The 14650-nt window shown below is 44.7% G+C and overlaps 2 protein-coding genes across 5 annotated transcripts in view; one reads left to right on the top strand and one right to left on the bottom strand.

Annotated features, from left to right (window-relative positions):
- Nucleotides 1-14019, top strand: part of LOC106861699 (uncharacterized) — a 17527-nt gene extending 3508 nt beyond the window's left edge. Inside the window, exons 5-20 of one of the 2 annotated variants that reach the window (XM_014890267.2) lie at nucleotides 867-929; nucleotides 2519-2639; nucleotides 3035-3127; nucleotides 4928-5088; nucleotides 6124-6209; nucleotides 6446-6529; nucleotides 7354-7416; nucleotides 7556-7633; nucleotides 7722-7810; nucleotides 8533-8569; nucleotides 9776-9924; nucleotides 10143-10205; nucleotides 10512-10587; nucleotides 10964-11048; nucleotides 11211-11298; nucleotides 11805-14019. In XM_014890267.2, coding sequence (XP_014745753.2) covers nucleotides 867-929; nucleotides 2519-2639; nucleotides 3035-3127; nucleotides 4928-5088; nucleotides 6124-6209; nucleotides 6446-6529; nucleotides 7354-7416; nucleotides 7556-7633; nucleotides 7722-7810; nucleotides 8533-8569; nucleotides 9776-9924; nucleotides 10143-10205; nucleotides 10512-10587; nucleotides 10964-11048; nucleotides 11211-11298; nucleotides 11805-11915 — 1447 coding nt within the window. In that variant the 3' untranslated portion in view covers nucleotides 11916-14019. Of the gene's footprint in view, nucleotides 1-866; nucleotides 930-2518; nucleotides 2640-3034; nucleotides 3128-4927; nucleotides 5089-6123; nucleotides 6210-6445; nucleotides 6530-7353; nucleotides 7417-7555; nucleotides 7634-7721; nucleotides 7811-8532; nucleotides 8570-9775; nucleotides 9925-10142; nucleotides 10206-10511; nucleotides 10588-10963; nucleotides 11049-11210; nucleotides 11299-11592 lie in introns of both variants that reach the window. The other variant, XM_088158982.1, reaches the window with a different exon arrangement.
- TMEM39A (transmembrane protein 39A) overlaps nucleotides 12892-14650 on the bottom strand; it is a 31016-nt gene continuing 29257 nt past the window's right edge. For all 3 annotated transcript variants that reach the window (XM_088158983.1, XM_014890271.2, XM_014890270.2), the window contains one exon: nucleotides 12892-14650. In XM_088158983.1, the coding sequence (XP_088015109.1) occupies nucleotides 14417-14650 (234 nt within the window). In that variant the 3' untranslated portion in view covers nucleotides 12892-14416.

Here is a 14650-nt window from a genome sequence, read left to right as displayed (position 1 = left end):
ATTGAATTCTTGTTTCCATGCCCAGCCACTTCACAAAACAAATAATGCTGTCAGTCATCTCGCCTTTTCTAACTTGTAAATCACTAATAATTACAAGCCATGTGAAGGGAAAAAGCTTAAGGGAGTCTGCCTATTGGGGAGAGACCAAATATTGCCCTTACCAGGGGCTCTGGTTGCAGTATTAGAGCAGGTACACTTAGTGTTTGGCTAGTTAGTAAATAGATTCCTCTAAGTGATCTTACAGGAGTGCTGTTTCTAGCCTGCAGGGAATCTCAAAGAGAACACCAGGTTTACTTGGAGAAGGAGCACAGGTTTTAAAGAAAATGATGCACAAGAAATTAGCTTTGTTAGTGATAAGAAATGGTCTACTGCCTATGTGCTAGAGCCACTGACTTGGCGTTGAAGCAGTTTGCTTGTGCGTGTTGCACGGTGCCTTTTCCCACTCCTGCACTACACACCCAGATCTGCTGCTGGCTGTCTCTGGATTGAACTTTTGACAGAGTAGGTTCACAAGTATATTCCAGCTAAGCTATGATGTTGCAGTGGTGAATAGCAAATGTAAATCTGGAATACATTTTGAACAGTTTAATGACTGCTCTATTTCAGTAAGAATATGAAGAAACTAGAATATACTGGTAAAACTGATCTCTTATTTCTGTGACATCTGTAGTGTACCTGTTCCCTGGCTTGTGTGCAAGGAGTCTGACAGAGTGTGAGCTGCAATGCAGGGGCTGGCAATCCAGATGGTTTGCTGTGAGTGATGCCAAAATCTGCATGTGATGCATGAGTGATGCTGAAGTCTGCAGGCCTAAACAAACCTGGCTTTGGTGGCTCACAGTTGCCCCTTTTAATCCTTTCTTTTGCAGGTCTGATTCTGCTAGGAACGGGTTTAGCTTCAAAGGGATCAAAGACTATCTGGAATGCTACCGGTAGGTGAAATGGTGACCTGGAAACAACCTGTCCTGCGTGTTCCTCTGCTGTGGGCTGCTACCGTTCCACAGCCTCTCAGACATCTCTCTGTTAGCATTGTCCTTGAGGTGCCATTGTTTATCATCACTTCATGCTGTTCTTTCCCTTTAGTAGAATAACAAGGGAAAGTCAGCTGGGAGAGCTGGCTCACCTTTACAAGCCCTACAAGGATATTTAAATGCCATTTTCTTTGGCTTATTGTCAGTCTTGTCTGAGAGAGGTTTCTACATATCTTGTTTGCTCAAACATGAGTGAGAAGTAGATGAAGGTTGATCTGGATTATGGAAGTTGTGAATACTGTAGGTCTCTGATAAATCTCCTGATTCCCTAGCTCCTTGTGCTTCTCTAAACATGACACCTGCTTGCACCTAGTAAATGTGTCCTGCTTGGAAAGAGCTGAAAACAACTCCCTCACTCTGGGGTTCCATGAGCTGTTGGCTGCCTAGTAGTCCTAGTTGCGTCTGGGACATGTGCCAGATGTGGAGCCCTTGGATAAATATTCTTGCACTCCTACAACTTGTTCCTCAAAGTCCACCTCTGCCTGCAGGCTGTGGCATTGGAGCAAAGGGCTGACACTGCAGTCTGGTGTTACAGGTGCATCTTGGCCACAAGGCTTTTGTGTCATCCAGACATGGTGCATTTGTGGTGTAACACAGCCTTCGCCAAGGGGGAGGGTGTTGATGTTGGGGTAGCTGTTGAGATGAAGCAGATAAAGAAGCCGGAAGGGCCTTTGCAAGAGTTTTACAGAGATGTTTATTTCAGCCACGCATGTGCACAGTCCCAAAGTTCAGAAACAAAGGCAAAGGCAAGGAAGTTGGTCTGAGAGTCCAGGTTAAGTACATGGGGGTTTTGGGGTGGGGGAAGTAGTATCAGAGACCAATTACTAGGGGGCATAGGGATTAGGGTATAGGGACTAACAAGGAAACAGGGTGGGAGTAACCAAAAGGCTGACATACAGGGAGAGGGCATGGGGTTGACCCAAGGAACAAGACAGGGATTGTTCTGACCTGATAGAACAGGATTCGTTATCAAAAGGAGATAGCTGGGAGAGAGGCCTCTCATGTCTTTCTAATTCGCAGTGCCTTTCAAGGTTTCCACAGAAGGGAAGGTTTATTAAAAGTAGCTTATGACAATACTGCTGGGACCCCCTTCTCTGTAATAGGAGGCCTGCATAAAGGGGTCTGACCTCTTGATTAGCTCATTATACTGGGAGTTCTATAGCTTCCAAGCTTTGAGGAGCTTGTGGACTCTCAGTGTAGTTTTCAGCTGTTTGTCCCTGTTTATCTGTCTGGTGGTTCAGGAATATTTGGGTAACTCTTCTAGTTTTTCCTCCTCTAAGGAACATTCTGTGTAGGCAAATTCTCCCCTTAAGGAGAAGAATCTCCTGTCTTGATGGTGTCAACAGTGTTCAGATCATCACCACAGAGATTCTTACCTAATTCTTGCTTAAAGCTGTAACAGCTGCCATCTTGCTGCATGGGAGACAAACCCTACAAGTGGATATGATGGGAGGGGGTCTTGTAACAAACTCCCAACTTCTGTCCTGTAGGAGTGGGAAGCTGACACCATCCCAGGTAGCCAAGAACATCATTGCCATGCTGGAAGATTGTGACAAATCCACGCCACCACTCAGAGCCATAGTGCAATGGGACCAGGAGCAAATAATGCTGGTAATGTCTGCCTCTGGTAGGAAAGGGGCCTCTGCCACCCCAAGGGCGGGTAGCATCCATTAGAAGGGCCAATATGCACAGAAAAATAAGTACATTTTTCCTTCCTTTGTATTTAGAGGACTACAAACAGGTTTGCTTTCCTTCCTTCGAAGAGAGGTAGCATTAATGCAATCTGTTTCCTGCTGGATGGCTGTTTATAATAGGACTTCTGTGCTTATGTGGTATCCATTAGTGTAGATGGTTCCAAGTTGTAGTTGTCCACCAGCATATGGTGGAGGAAGGAAACTTTAATAGACTGGCTAAGAAAGCTATTTTTATATCCATTCCAATACTGGTGAATACCTTCACTCAGCTAAATATATATAACATATGCTTTATGCTTTTTCTCTGTGCAGATGGCTGAGGCCTCCACTACTCGTTACAGGAATAAGTGTACCCTGTCTTGTCTGGATGGCATCCCAGTGTGCCTGAAAGAAGAGTTCAAAGTGGTGAGTTTCCTTGTATAGCTGCCAGTTCCTACTCAAGGTGGTTAACTAGACAACACATTGTGACAAGGTTTTAAGACCAACTTCTCAGCAGCAGCCTGAGAATATGTTTGTAATGAAGGGTTGTATGTAGGTTTGTAGTGAGTAGGATTAACAAGTTTTGCAAGGTGAAGACAGATCTTGCATACAGCAGATGTGTTCCATATCTTGATCTCTTTAATCCATGCAGAGTAGAGAGTGGGTGTGGGAAACAGTTTCCTACGAGAACGTATAAAAGCATCTGTACAGTGAGTGTAAGCGTATTTCTCAGGCACCAACTCTGCTCCAATGGCAAAGCATCCCTCTCTCCTTACCTTAAAATACACGTGCCAGTGTCTTGGTTTGAAAGACAGATATTTGCTAAAAGAGACTGGAGCCTCTCTTTGAAATGGAGAGGGTAAACTCCCCCGCTCCTTCCCTTCAATCTACTATAATTTTGAAATTAAGGGGTTCTCAGGCAAAGAGATGGGGAGTAGGAATAACAGTTCTTTACTGATATATATATATATATATGTATAACAAGGCAAACAAAACACAATAACAATAACTACGGAATTAACAACAATAGAGCAGAAACCCAGTAACAGTTCTTTCGATTGTGGACACCTTTCCCCTGTAGTGCGGTTAGCGTGCCAGCTGGCAGGCAGCGCCGGCCAGCTCCCGGTGAGCAGGGGAGAGATGCAGCAATTGTACGTGGCTGCAGGGGCGCTGGGGATGATGGTCTATGTCCCAGATGGGAAGGGCGGGGAAGAGACACTGCTCACGGATCCCAGGGCAGCGTCGGTCCCGATGCTCCAAAAGGATGCCTGAAGTCGGCAGAAGATGCCGGAGAGAGTGTCCGAGCAGGGCGGTGCGGGATCCCACAGCCAAGGAAGGCAGCTCCCAGCGTCGGCGTGGCAGGGTGAAGTTTTCCTAGCGACTGTCCTTTTCCGGGCCAAATGAACAAGAGAGCCAGCGACTCCCAAACCTCTCCTTTACCTGCTGCCTGGATATCTCGGTGTTTCCCCCTCTTCCCCCGCCTCCCCTCGAGAGAAGCTAGCCATCTGAGCTAGAAAGTAGCCACAGATTCTTAGCATAACAATGGGGAAAATTCCACAGAGATAAAAAGGGAAACACCCAACCTCCAACAGCCAGAAATACACAAGTTACTTTGAAAATCCCTACTGACAAAGATTTCTACCTGTGGCCTAACAACAGCTAACAGTAAATGCTTGTGGCAGTGCCATCAGACTGTTGTAGGCTCTGCAGAGACCTACCCCTATGTTGGGGAGTCCTGCTTATGTATACATTCTTCTGTTGGTGTCTCAAAGTAAAGAGTACCTACCCTGAAAATAAGTCCGTCTGTTATTTTGGCATTCAACTAATCTTGATGCCAGGCTTCAAAGCATGCAGATCTGAAATGCTGTAGCTCTGTCCACAGAAAGAAGGAACACAGAGCTGTGTGCTTTGGGGCCAAGGCGATCTTCAGCCTCTGGGCATAGCAATTGCATTGCTGCAGGGAGGCAGGCTGTGATCATCTACATGTTTCCGCTCTTCTGTATCATGGTGTGAAAAGGAATTTGCTGCACAGGAGAAGGACCAAATACCAAAGGGTTAAGTGTCCCTCCTGACAGAGACCAACACAGGACAAGTTGAAGAGTGGTGCTCTGTAGCCATTGCTTACCTCCATGGATCCTAATGTCTGGGATCTGTTGTGATGTTGAAATATGCATGTGCTCCTTTTCCAGGGTTTTAGAATGAATAATTATGTGTTTTCTTGCTAAGGTACCTTACCATCACCGAGTGGGAACAGTGTATCTTGGGACACAGCCAGAAACAGAAGATGCTACTGTGGCCAAGAAGCTGCGAGAGGCTGGGGCTATCATTATTGGGGTCTCAAACATGCATGAACTAGGGACTGGAACAACTGGATGCAACCCTAATAGGTAAAAATCTCTTTCCTCTCTCTTCTCCCAGTCTAGAAATACCTATGATTGTCCAGAACTCACAGGGAAGAGTACAGAAATAAGGGGAAGCATGACAGAACCCTGGGGGTATGAAAACCTAGTACTGTAGATTTGAGGGTTGGAGTAGCTGTGGAAGCCTGAAGGCTCCTGAAACTGAAGGAAGGAGAGGCTGCAGGTGTTGTCTGCTGAGTAAGGAATTTGGTTTGTCAGGCTTGGAGATGTGAATGTTTATAGGATGAGTGGTAGACAAAAGACAGAAAACAAATAAATAAAAAACAAATAGTCATGTAATGCTCAACCTCAGTGATGGCTGAAGGCCTAGAACGTTGAGAAAAAGGTACAGTCACCTCAGGAGATCATAGTGGTTTTATCTTCTGAACTAAAACAGGTTCACTGAATTTGCTTTACTATGGTGAATTCTCCAGCTATAGCCAAGCTGAGAACTCAATTCCAGAGCAGTGGTGCTCATAGCCTTTATAAGCCTTGTGTAGAGCCACACTTGGTGCATGTGCAGCTGGGTGAAACTAGAGCTCCCCCTCAGCTGTGACAGCGTGACAGCATTTCCAGCGTTTCCTCACCATAGGAAGGCAGCTGGATATCCAGCAGCTTGGCAGGGCTCTGCTGGCTGGGGCTGTGAACAGGCTGGAGATTTGGGGATAAAGGGCAAAGCTGACTTGCTTGTCTGTAAGGATTGCTGGCCACCAATTGCTCCACCTTGCATCATGCACTGTGGCAGGCAATAATGGCATGGAGCCATTGCCAACAGAAGAGCTGAAGTGGCATCCTTTACTTCAGGCCTCTTTTGGGTGGGCAGCTCATGCTCACAGGAGATTGGACTCTGAGGCAGAAGTCTTTTTTGCATCCTGTTTTCTAGGGACGTGGCACTTTCTGAGATTAAATGGTGTCTCTTTACCAAGAGATTAGAATCCCTGAGCTGTGTTTCTGGATCTTTTCCTATCCTGCAGTGTACACAGTCCTCCTAAGAAAAGGTTAAACGGTCTTTGTCTGCTTCAGGTACCACAAGATTCCTAGGAATCCCTACAATCCTAACCACTTCACAGGTGGGAGCTCCAGTGGGTCAGCAGCAGCTGTAGCAGCAGGTAGGTGGTCCTAAATGGAGTTGGTGGGAGGAAGGTCCTGAGCCATAGTACCTCAGGCTTATAGTTTTTATGGGGGGTTTGGGTTTAGTAGCTGAAGAGAACTTCTAGCTAAACAGAGAGCTCTGTGTGCTGCTGGTAGAATGGACAGGGCAACATGATGTGTCTCTGATCACAGGCCAATGTGTGGGTCTTTTTTGTAGTTTTTGTGGTTTTTGTGTTTTTGTGGTTTTTTGTAGGTCTCTGCCCCGTGGCTATTGGTACAGATGGAGGAGGCTCTGTGAGGATTCCTGCTTCGTTCTGTGGTGTGGTGGGGCTGAAAGGTAGAGCCCTTTAATCATGGAGGAGTGTGTGTTTGTCTTGTTTGCTGTTCCAGATAGAATGCCACCAAACAAGTCAGTCACTTATTCCTGTGAAGTAAAATTTGACCAGAGAAACTGAAATATAACACCCTGAGAGTCATGAGGGTTAGACTGGCAGCTGTATTCTCTACTTTCTGTTGAGCAGAGGTTCTAAAAACCTAACTTACTTATATCAAATACTAAACAAAACATGTTTGCTGCCTTTCCTTTCTACCTTTTCTACCCTTTCTACCTTTTATCCAAGACCAGATACTCAGCCACTACTCTATTTCCATCCTTCACATGTGGTTACCTTGACTCATCTCGATTCATCTGAGGACGATCATGATGATGACAAAATGCAACTGGTCAGAAAGGTGATATGAGTACTTGCAGAAGACAGCTGGTATTAAGCATGAAGTCTTGCCAGTGAAGTGGGTGAGACCTCCCATGGGGTGCTGTCTCCTGCTGTTGATAATCCTGCTCCTGCCTCTCCATCCTCCACACCACAAATGCTGCTTCTGCAAATATAAATACAAATATTACAAAATATCCCTGCACATATTTCCCCTCAACTAAATAATTCCTATGGGGGGAAACCAATTTCACTATTCATATGTTTCACTGATGAGACAGATCGGGGTCAGCAGAACAGGGTACTGAAGAATGAGAGACTGGGCTCTGAAACAGCAGACATAAAAGTGACTGGCAGGGATTTGTTGTTTATCCTGGGTGTACCAGAGCCATCTAGGTGGCTCTTCCTATGACTGCTGATACACACCTAAGTCCCATTTCTTGTTCTCCAGGTACATTTGGGCGCATCAGTTGTCATGGCAGCTTGCCACTCTCCTACTCCACAGTGAGCGTAGGTAAGAGGACTTCTGCTCTACTTCAGGGACCTTGCTGTGTGCTGCTCTCACAAGGGAGGCAATCTCTGCCTAGAAAAGACCTGGGGAGGAAGGTACTATTTACCTCTTGTCACTTTTTTATAACTGGTCTCTTTTACAGGCCCTATCTGTACATCAGTGGCAGATGCAGCCATTGTTTACAGTATCCTTGCTGAGCCAGATCTGCTCTACCCATATGGTGGGTGAACCCTCTCCCTCCCTGAAACCAGATGCCTTCCTAGAGGCATCCTAGAATAAAAGGAGGAACTGTTCTTTGTTCCCTGCAGGACTAAAACAGCCCAGAGCAACCCTATCTGGTATGTGTGCTCCTGACCTGAAAGGCTTAAAACTGGGAGTGGACTGGACAGTTTTTAAGGTGCTTGGTTTATCTCTATCTTTCTGCTGCTTTGCAAAATAAGATTTTAAAGGAGCCCAGTGCATTCATTGTTCTCTTGCCTGTCATCATTAGAGCTTCTTATATTTAGTCCTGTATTTGGAAGATAATACAGCCTGTGTGAAAACATCAACATGGAGATATTTTTTTTTCCTAAGGCAGCCTTTTGAGTTGTTGTCTGTTTTGTCTGTCTTTTGTCGGAGGCATGAGGAAAGGTAATGACTACTTCTGATTCTATGGGGAGCAATGCTTTTGAGCTGATAACAAAAGGCAGTTAGTTTAAAATCAAATGAGGAAAAAGAGTGTATCTGCTTGGTGACAGTGCTGTAGCTGCTGAGTGTTATTTCATTATTCCAGTGTAGAAATTGGGCTTGCAAGATAGTACTGCTTGAAAATTGTAATGCAGCCCCAGAAATGCGATCGGGATTTCTTCCTGGAGATACAAAAAAGACTTACTGGCTCTGGCACAGTGCAGATGAGGGATATTCTCTGCTCTGGAAAAAATGACCTTTCCTCTTCATTAGGGGTGTGACCTGCAAGCTGTTCTCTTGCAGCATGTGACCTAAGTCCTGTAGGACTGTGTTTCACTGCTCTTAGGGACAGGAACAAGGAAAGCACCATGAGGACCGAAGTCCTGTTGAGTGTGTTCACCAAGAGGAGAGCAGTTACTAAAGTTACTAAAATTCTTTTCTCTTATTCTTTAGGCATGTGATGCTGAAGTCCTGTCTGTCTGTGAGAAAGGTAAAGAGGGAAAGTCTGTAAGTCTCTTACTGTGCTTGATGTTTATGGTGTCACTTGGTGCTCCTCTTATGTATGCATTAAATAGCTCTTGCATGAAGTCCTTAAAGGCAGTTGCTTGAAGGGTTCTGGCTGGATAAACAGCAGTAACTTTGTATGAGGGAAACCCCCCTGACTGCTGAGGATTAAAAAGCTCAGCAGTTGTAGGCTTGTCAGATTAAAATGGAAGAATGCAGTTCAGTCTACTCAGCCTCTGTGTGTATAAAGACAGATCTGTGCTTGGTAATACTTACTCTGCAAGCTTTAATGTAACAGACTTTTAAGGGAAGGCCTTGTTTAACAACATAATGCTCAGTAGTAATACAGTGCTAGGTCTTTGTGATATATCCAGTTGTCTGGTATTTCCTTGAAATCAGCCAAGTGGTGCCTTTAGGGTGCCTTTGTCAGAGTTTAGACTAAGCAAAATTGACCCTGGTGCATACTTGGGGGTGGGACAGAAAGCATTTACAAGGCATGGTATAGTAGTTGCATTGGAGCTGAGATAGTTCACAGTATTTATGCTTTGCCTGGATTTTCTTCACCCTCCTGATTTCCATAGACACGCTTCTACATTTAGTTTTCTTAGGAGACATGGGTATTTATGAAGAAGCTGGGGTCACAGAAAGAAGAGGATTCTTTTCAGACTGCAGAAGATTCACTTTTCCCAAAGTCTTGGTGTTGAGCCTAGTTAAAGTGCATCAAGATTTAGTGGCCCTGTATTATTTACCCGGTCTCTTTAGTGTTCCCTGGTTCCTTTACCATTATGGTTCAGAAGGGGCTTTGAATGGGAATTTTTTGATGCTAAATAATCACTTCATGCTGATAGAACACTGGTCATGTAAAGTGCTCGGGGAAACATTGTCAGTCCTTTTACTCTTTGCTTTAATGGGAAGTTAGAGGGGCAAGGTGAATGTGCCTGAAATACAGCAGGTAAGTTAGGGACCTGTCTGCAAGCCCCTGCCCTGTTGGAATACTGAGATGTAGTTAGGTTGAATGCATTTCCCTAGGGGAAGCAGCTGCAGTCATGCATGCCACACAGTGCACTAAAGATGCTTACCCTGCAATGGCATATGGGGTCTCTCACTCTGCAGGGGTTGGGGACTTGCAGGGTTTCTGTGAAGTCTGGTGAATTCAGGGAATATGTCTGTGGTTTACCTGTCCTGGACACAGCGGTGAAGCACCTGCAGAGTTTGGGAGCCATTGTGGTTGAAGTCTCTCTTCCAGAGATGGAGGAAGCACGAGTGGCACATGTGATCTGCATTCTCAGTGAGATGAGAGACTTCCTGCAACCTGACTTCAATAAACATTTCCATGATATGGTAAGTAGCAGGAGCTTCGAGCAGTGTCAGTAGTTGTTCTGGCTGATACAGAGCAAATGTCATGTCAGTGAAAAATCTGAGGTCCTCCTGCTGCTTCTATGACAAATTACCTGTTTGATGACTACTGTTACGAAAGAGCAGACCTGAAAGAGAGCTCCTGGGCTGTCACAGTTCAGTTTCCTGCAAGCAGAGCCTTGATCAGTTTTTTTTAATTTCAGAATTTGGAAACTCGGGCTAGCCTGGCCTTGGCTTCCCAGTTCACAGCTCTGGATTATATTAAGGTAAGGAACATACTGGGGTGAAGGCTGAAGGGATGCACTTAGTGAAACTGTAAAGGTGGGATAGAGGCTTCTGTTAGCCTCCCCATACCCATGGGAAGATGTCACCCAGCTGTCCTCTGCTGTGAGAGCATGCTGAATGGTAGGTCACCACAGAGGACATGCTACCTGTCCTGCACCCTGATTCCAAATTGTGGGAATGGTGTCTTCTTTTGCAAAGGCAGAGATGCTGATGGGCAGTCTGCCAACATCAAACATGAATTTTGTGAGCCAAGAGGGTCCATCAGACTGTATTCTCTCTGCTTGCAGGCAAATCGACAGAGAACTCGGAGCATGAGATTTTTGCAAGAGATCTTCAGCACTGTGAACTGTATCCTTACACCAGGTATTGGCACCCTTGGCTAAAGAGCCAGTCCTCAACAGCTGTGTGGTGCCTTTTAAGAATAGTTAAAAGGCACTTTCCCTCCTCAATTTTAAGAGTATGACTTTCATGCACTTTGCTGTGCCTTGCACCCTTAGAAGATAATGCAGCCTGATTAGAAAGACTGCTGTGTATTTCCAGACTTCCTGGTTGTATCCACGGCACTGCATCAGGTTGCCCAGAGAGCCTGTGGGATCTTCATCCCTGGGAATATTCAAAAGCTATTTGGACATGGTCACGGGCACCCTGCACTCTAGCTGACCATTCCTGAGCCAAAGGTTAGACAAGATGACTTCTGGAAGTCCTTTTCAAATTCAGTTATTTTGTGATTCCTCCACAGCTGTTCCTTGCACTGCCCCAAGAATTTATGAATCTGACCTCTTGACTGGAAGCAGTGATATGTCCTTCACAGTCCGGTCCATGAGGTAAGGAAAGTGCTACTTGCACTACAGAAACAAAAGTTTGGGAACAGCTGGAAAAGAACTTCAGACTGTAAGGCTGGAGAGATTAATCATAGCTGCCTCTACCAAAAAAGGATGAATTTGCTGCCCTCCCCAGGAATACTGATTACAGCTTTTTCCCCCTAGGTTCATGCAGCTCGGTAACTTCACTGGAATTCCAGGCCTTGTGGTGCCCATTGGATATTCTACTGCTGGGTTTCCGATTAGCCTCCAGGTGAGTATTTGCTCTTTGTGAACAACACTGGGGTACAAAATCACCAGCTGCCTTTGTCCTGAAGCATCACAACCAGGTCCCTGCAACCAGCTCACTTGAGGAGCTATCAGGTAGTGGAAATAAAAAGCTTTAATTTGGACGTGATTTGCCTCACTCCTAAATGGCAGAGGTCTCTTTGGGTATCTTTAAGAAAGATTTCTCTGTCTCCCTGTGTACTTGCATCAATACTCAGTATTGATCTCTACCCTTTCTTATTTCTCATTTCTGTAACTTCTTTAAATCCCCTTGAAACAGGTCTCATGTAAAGGAAATATTTATGTCTTGCAATTGAAGGTCACACAGCTGCCTTTATCCCAAATACAGTGATGCCATGCTTATTGAGGTAAAATGAGAAAACATCTTTTGAGGATGAGGGGAAGAAAATTGTTTCCAAGGCTTTCAAGAGCATCTGTATGTGCTACTTTTTTTCATTTATCCTTCTCCTCCTGCCTCTCATCTTCTCCCAGGTCATGGCAAAATGGTGGGATGAAGCTGTTCTTCTGAGGACTGGCCTAAAGCTGGAGCAGTTCCGTGACCAGACCAAAAAACCATCCATTTATTATGACATCCTTGCATGATGGAGCAACCAAGATGGGGAACAAGTCTATTTTTTTCCTAGTCTGACCTGACCAAATATTAGTGAACTTGTTTTCAGTGATCATCAAATAAGGCTTAGTAGCAGGCCCATCTGAGGAATGAGGACAAAGCACTGATCTAATCAGGCACTGAGGCTGAGCAGACATAATTTCGGCTCTCTGCTTGGTGGATAGTCCAGTTTATTATAGGGAGACTAACTGTGCTAGCTAGTTGAGTTTTTGCCAACAGGGAAAGCTGCAACTGTCTTCCACAATTTCTTCCCACGTAGGGGTCCTGTGTATGGGAGGAAGGCAGTTGCATCTGCAGGACTGCATGCAGGCAGTTCGTACTACTGTACATGGCAAGGTAAAACCTTAACCTTCTCATGGAACTCCTCCTCCTCCAGAACAGAGGTACTGTTTCTGAAGGGGAAAGGCAGCAAACACTGCCTTGCACCCTCAGAACAAGGAGGATCTTAACTAAGCTACACTTAGACACTGTACTCAGTACACTGGGAGCAAACCACAAGCCTGTAGCAAAGGAGGTGTTGCTGCCACCAATGCAAGGTCAGCCCAACAGCTGCACTTGTCTGGGTGCCTCTGAGTCCTGCCTCCCTTCAGCCTGGCATGCAAGGGGAGGAGAAGCCACACCATGAACCTTCCTTGACTCTGCCCCAAAGCCCTGGTGCAGTGTTCTGGCTTTCTTTTGCACATCTCAGTTTCCCAAGCTAAGCTCTGGAGAGCCTCTTGTCTCATGCTGGTTGCTTATATATAAGCCTACTATGATCTAGGTGTCTAAATGGAAGAAACCACTGGATGCTATGAAATACTGTTCAAGGGGTGCTGAGCCAGCTCAGGTGGAACTTGAAGGAAACAGGTAGAATTTGTAGGAAATACCACTGAGCTACTGCAAAAATTGAAGCTGGATGCAAGAAAGGTGTTGCAGAAAGCCATATGCAGCAAAAACCTGTTCTAGATAAGAAGCCAGCCTTCTCTTATCTTTAAATTACTTCCTAAAGTAATCAAGGTAGGCATGGATTACTGCATAAAGTATGGCATGGCTGTAAGCCATCCTGTTGTTTTATTGAAAGGCACCAGACTATAAATTCCCTAGTACCTTTGTCCTGTCTGCAGCATTAGGGAAAGGCTTAGGAATAACTAAACCTAAGCATTTGTGTTCATTTTGGGTTGAATGCTCAGAGGCATTTCCTGTTGCCTACCTTACCAGGTATCCTGGACTTGTGATCAGGCTGCTGGAGAACTGTTCTACAGACAGCAGAGATCACTGTATTCTTACGTAGCTTGGAAGGAAAGAAGAAACAGAAAGTAATTGCAGTTTCTCAGTACAGTTTTGGGATTCTTTTTTCCCTCCATACCTACATATTCCTTAAAAAGAGCTAGCACTTTACTAATGGCTGAAGTTGTCAAATGGCATCTGAATGCAAGAACATTGCATTGCTGTCCCCTGCTTAATTACCTGAGTTAAAACATCAACTCCTACCATCAGCTGTCACCAGCATGTACAGTTACTTCTATGTTTTATCTTGAATACCTCTATGGGATACTGCCACAACTGTTTTTTCACTGCAGCCTAGGAAGCTTTAGGAAGAACAGTCTCGAAGCAAAGTATTTCCTCTATTATTAATGATAAGTTATTTACACTGCCAACATAAATGACAGTGAAACTGCTGAAATGTACTGCTTAGCACTTCAGGGACTTGGCAAGTGTTTCACAAGAATAAATTTCACCTAGGAACATTACTGCTTGAATGAAATAGATAAAACTACTTATTTCAAATCCCTTCCTAAATGCTACACTACCCTAAAATCCTAATTTCAATATTTAGTTCATTGGGTGGGCATGGTGAGGGGAGCTGAGGTTACTAGGAGTAGAGAGGCTAAAGTATGTAGTTATTTTTTTTAAGTACCTGCATCCTCCTAACAGTGGGAAGAAGAAAGAACTGAGTTTTTACTGACTGTCAGTAACTCAACCTCTCTTTTCACACACTGCTTCCTCCCTTTACCTAAACATATCTCAGCAATGCACATTTCCAGTGCAAGACTTTTCTAGTACTGAGGTCATTAAAATAAACTTATCCTGGTGAAAGGCCCTTGTGTTTTCTTTTTTCCCCTGGCTGTTAGTTTATCTGGATTCTACAGCAGACCAGTTCCTGATTACCAGCAGTTCTGTGAGCAAAGCAGACACAGTGACCACACAATCCTGTTGCTTCACATAGATATATGTATGGATATAGATATATGGTATATACACATGGATTTATATATATATATATATATATATATAAAATAACACCTTGTTTATAAAGCAACATTTAATTGCCACTGGTTCCCCTCCCGCCCCACAAAAACAATAGTATACAAAATATAAAATATTTTAAATATTTATAAACGTCGCAAGAAAAAAATAGAAGTGTACGAAAATATTTTTTTTTTCTGAGGTTCCCTCCCTACCCTGCGGGATGAGGAAGAGAAGACTGGCCGGCCTAGTGTGCCTTGAGTCCATAGTTGTTAAGTGGGTAGGAGTATGCCCTGCCTAATACTATCCGGTCCCGAAGGAGCTTAAATAAGACATAATAATTGCAGAAAAGGATGAGGGCCATGGAGAGGGTGTGGTTCCACTTCTCTGAGCGCAGCAGGGAGTAGAGCTGGTAGCAGACCACACTACCTTCGATGAGAATCAGCAGGTTGAGCAGCCGTAAGGGACGGTGAAAGAGGAA

This window comes from Sturnus vulgaris, chromosome 2 (assembly GCF_052056855.1).
Source record: "Sturnus vulgaris isolate bStuVul1 chromosome 2, bStuVul1.hap1, whole genome shotgun sequence".
In the NCBI taxonomy this organism is placed as follows: domain Eukaryota; kingdom Metazoa; phylum Chordata; class Aves; order Passeriformes; family Sturnidae; genus Sturnus; species Sturnus vulgaris.
The sequence above is the reverse complement of the archived record's forward strand: the minus strand, read 5'-3'. Positions and strand labels throughout refer to the sequence as shown.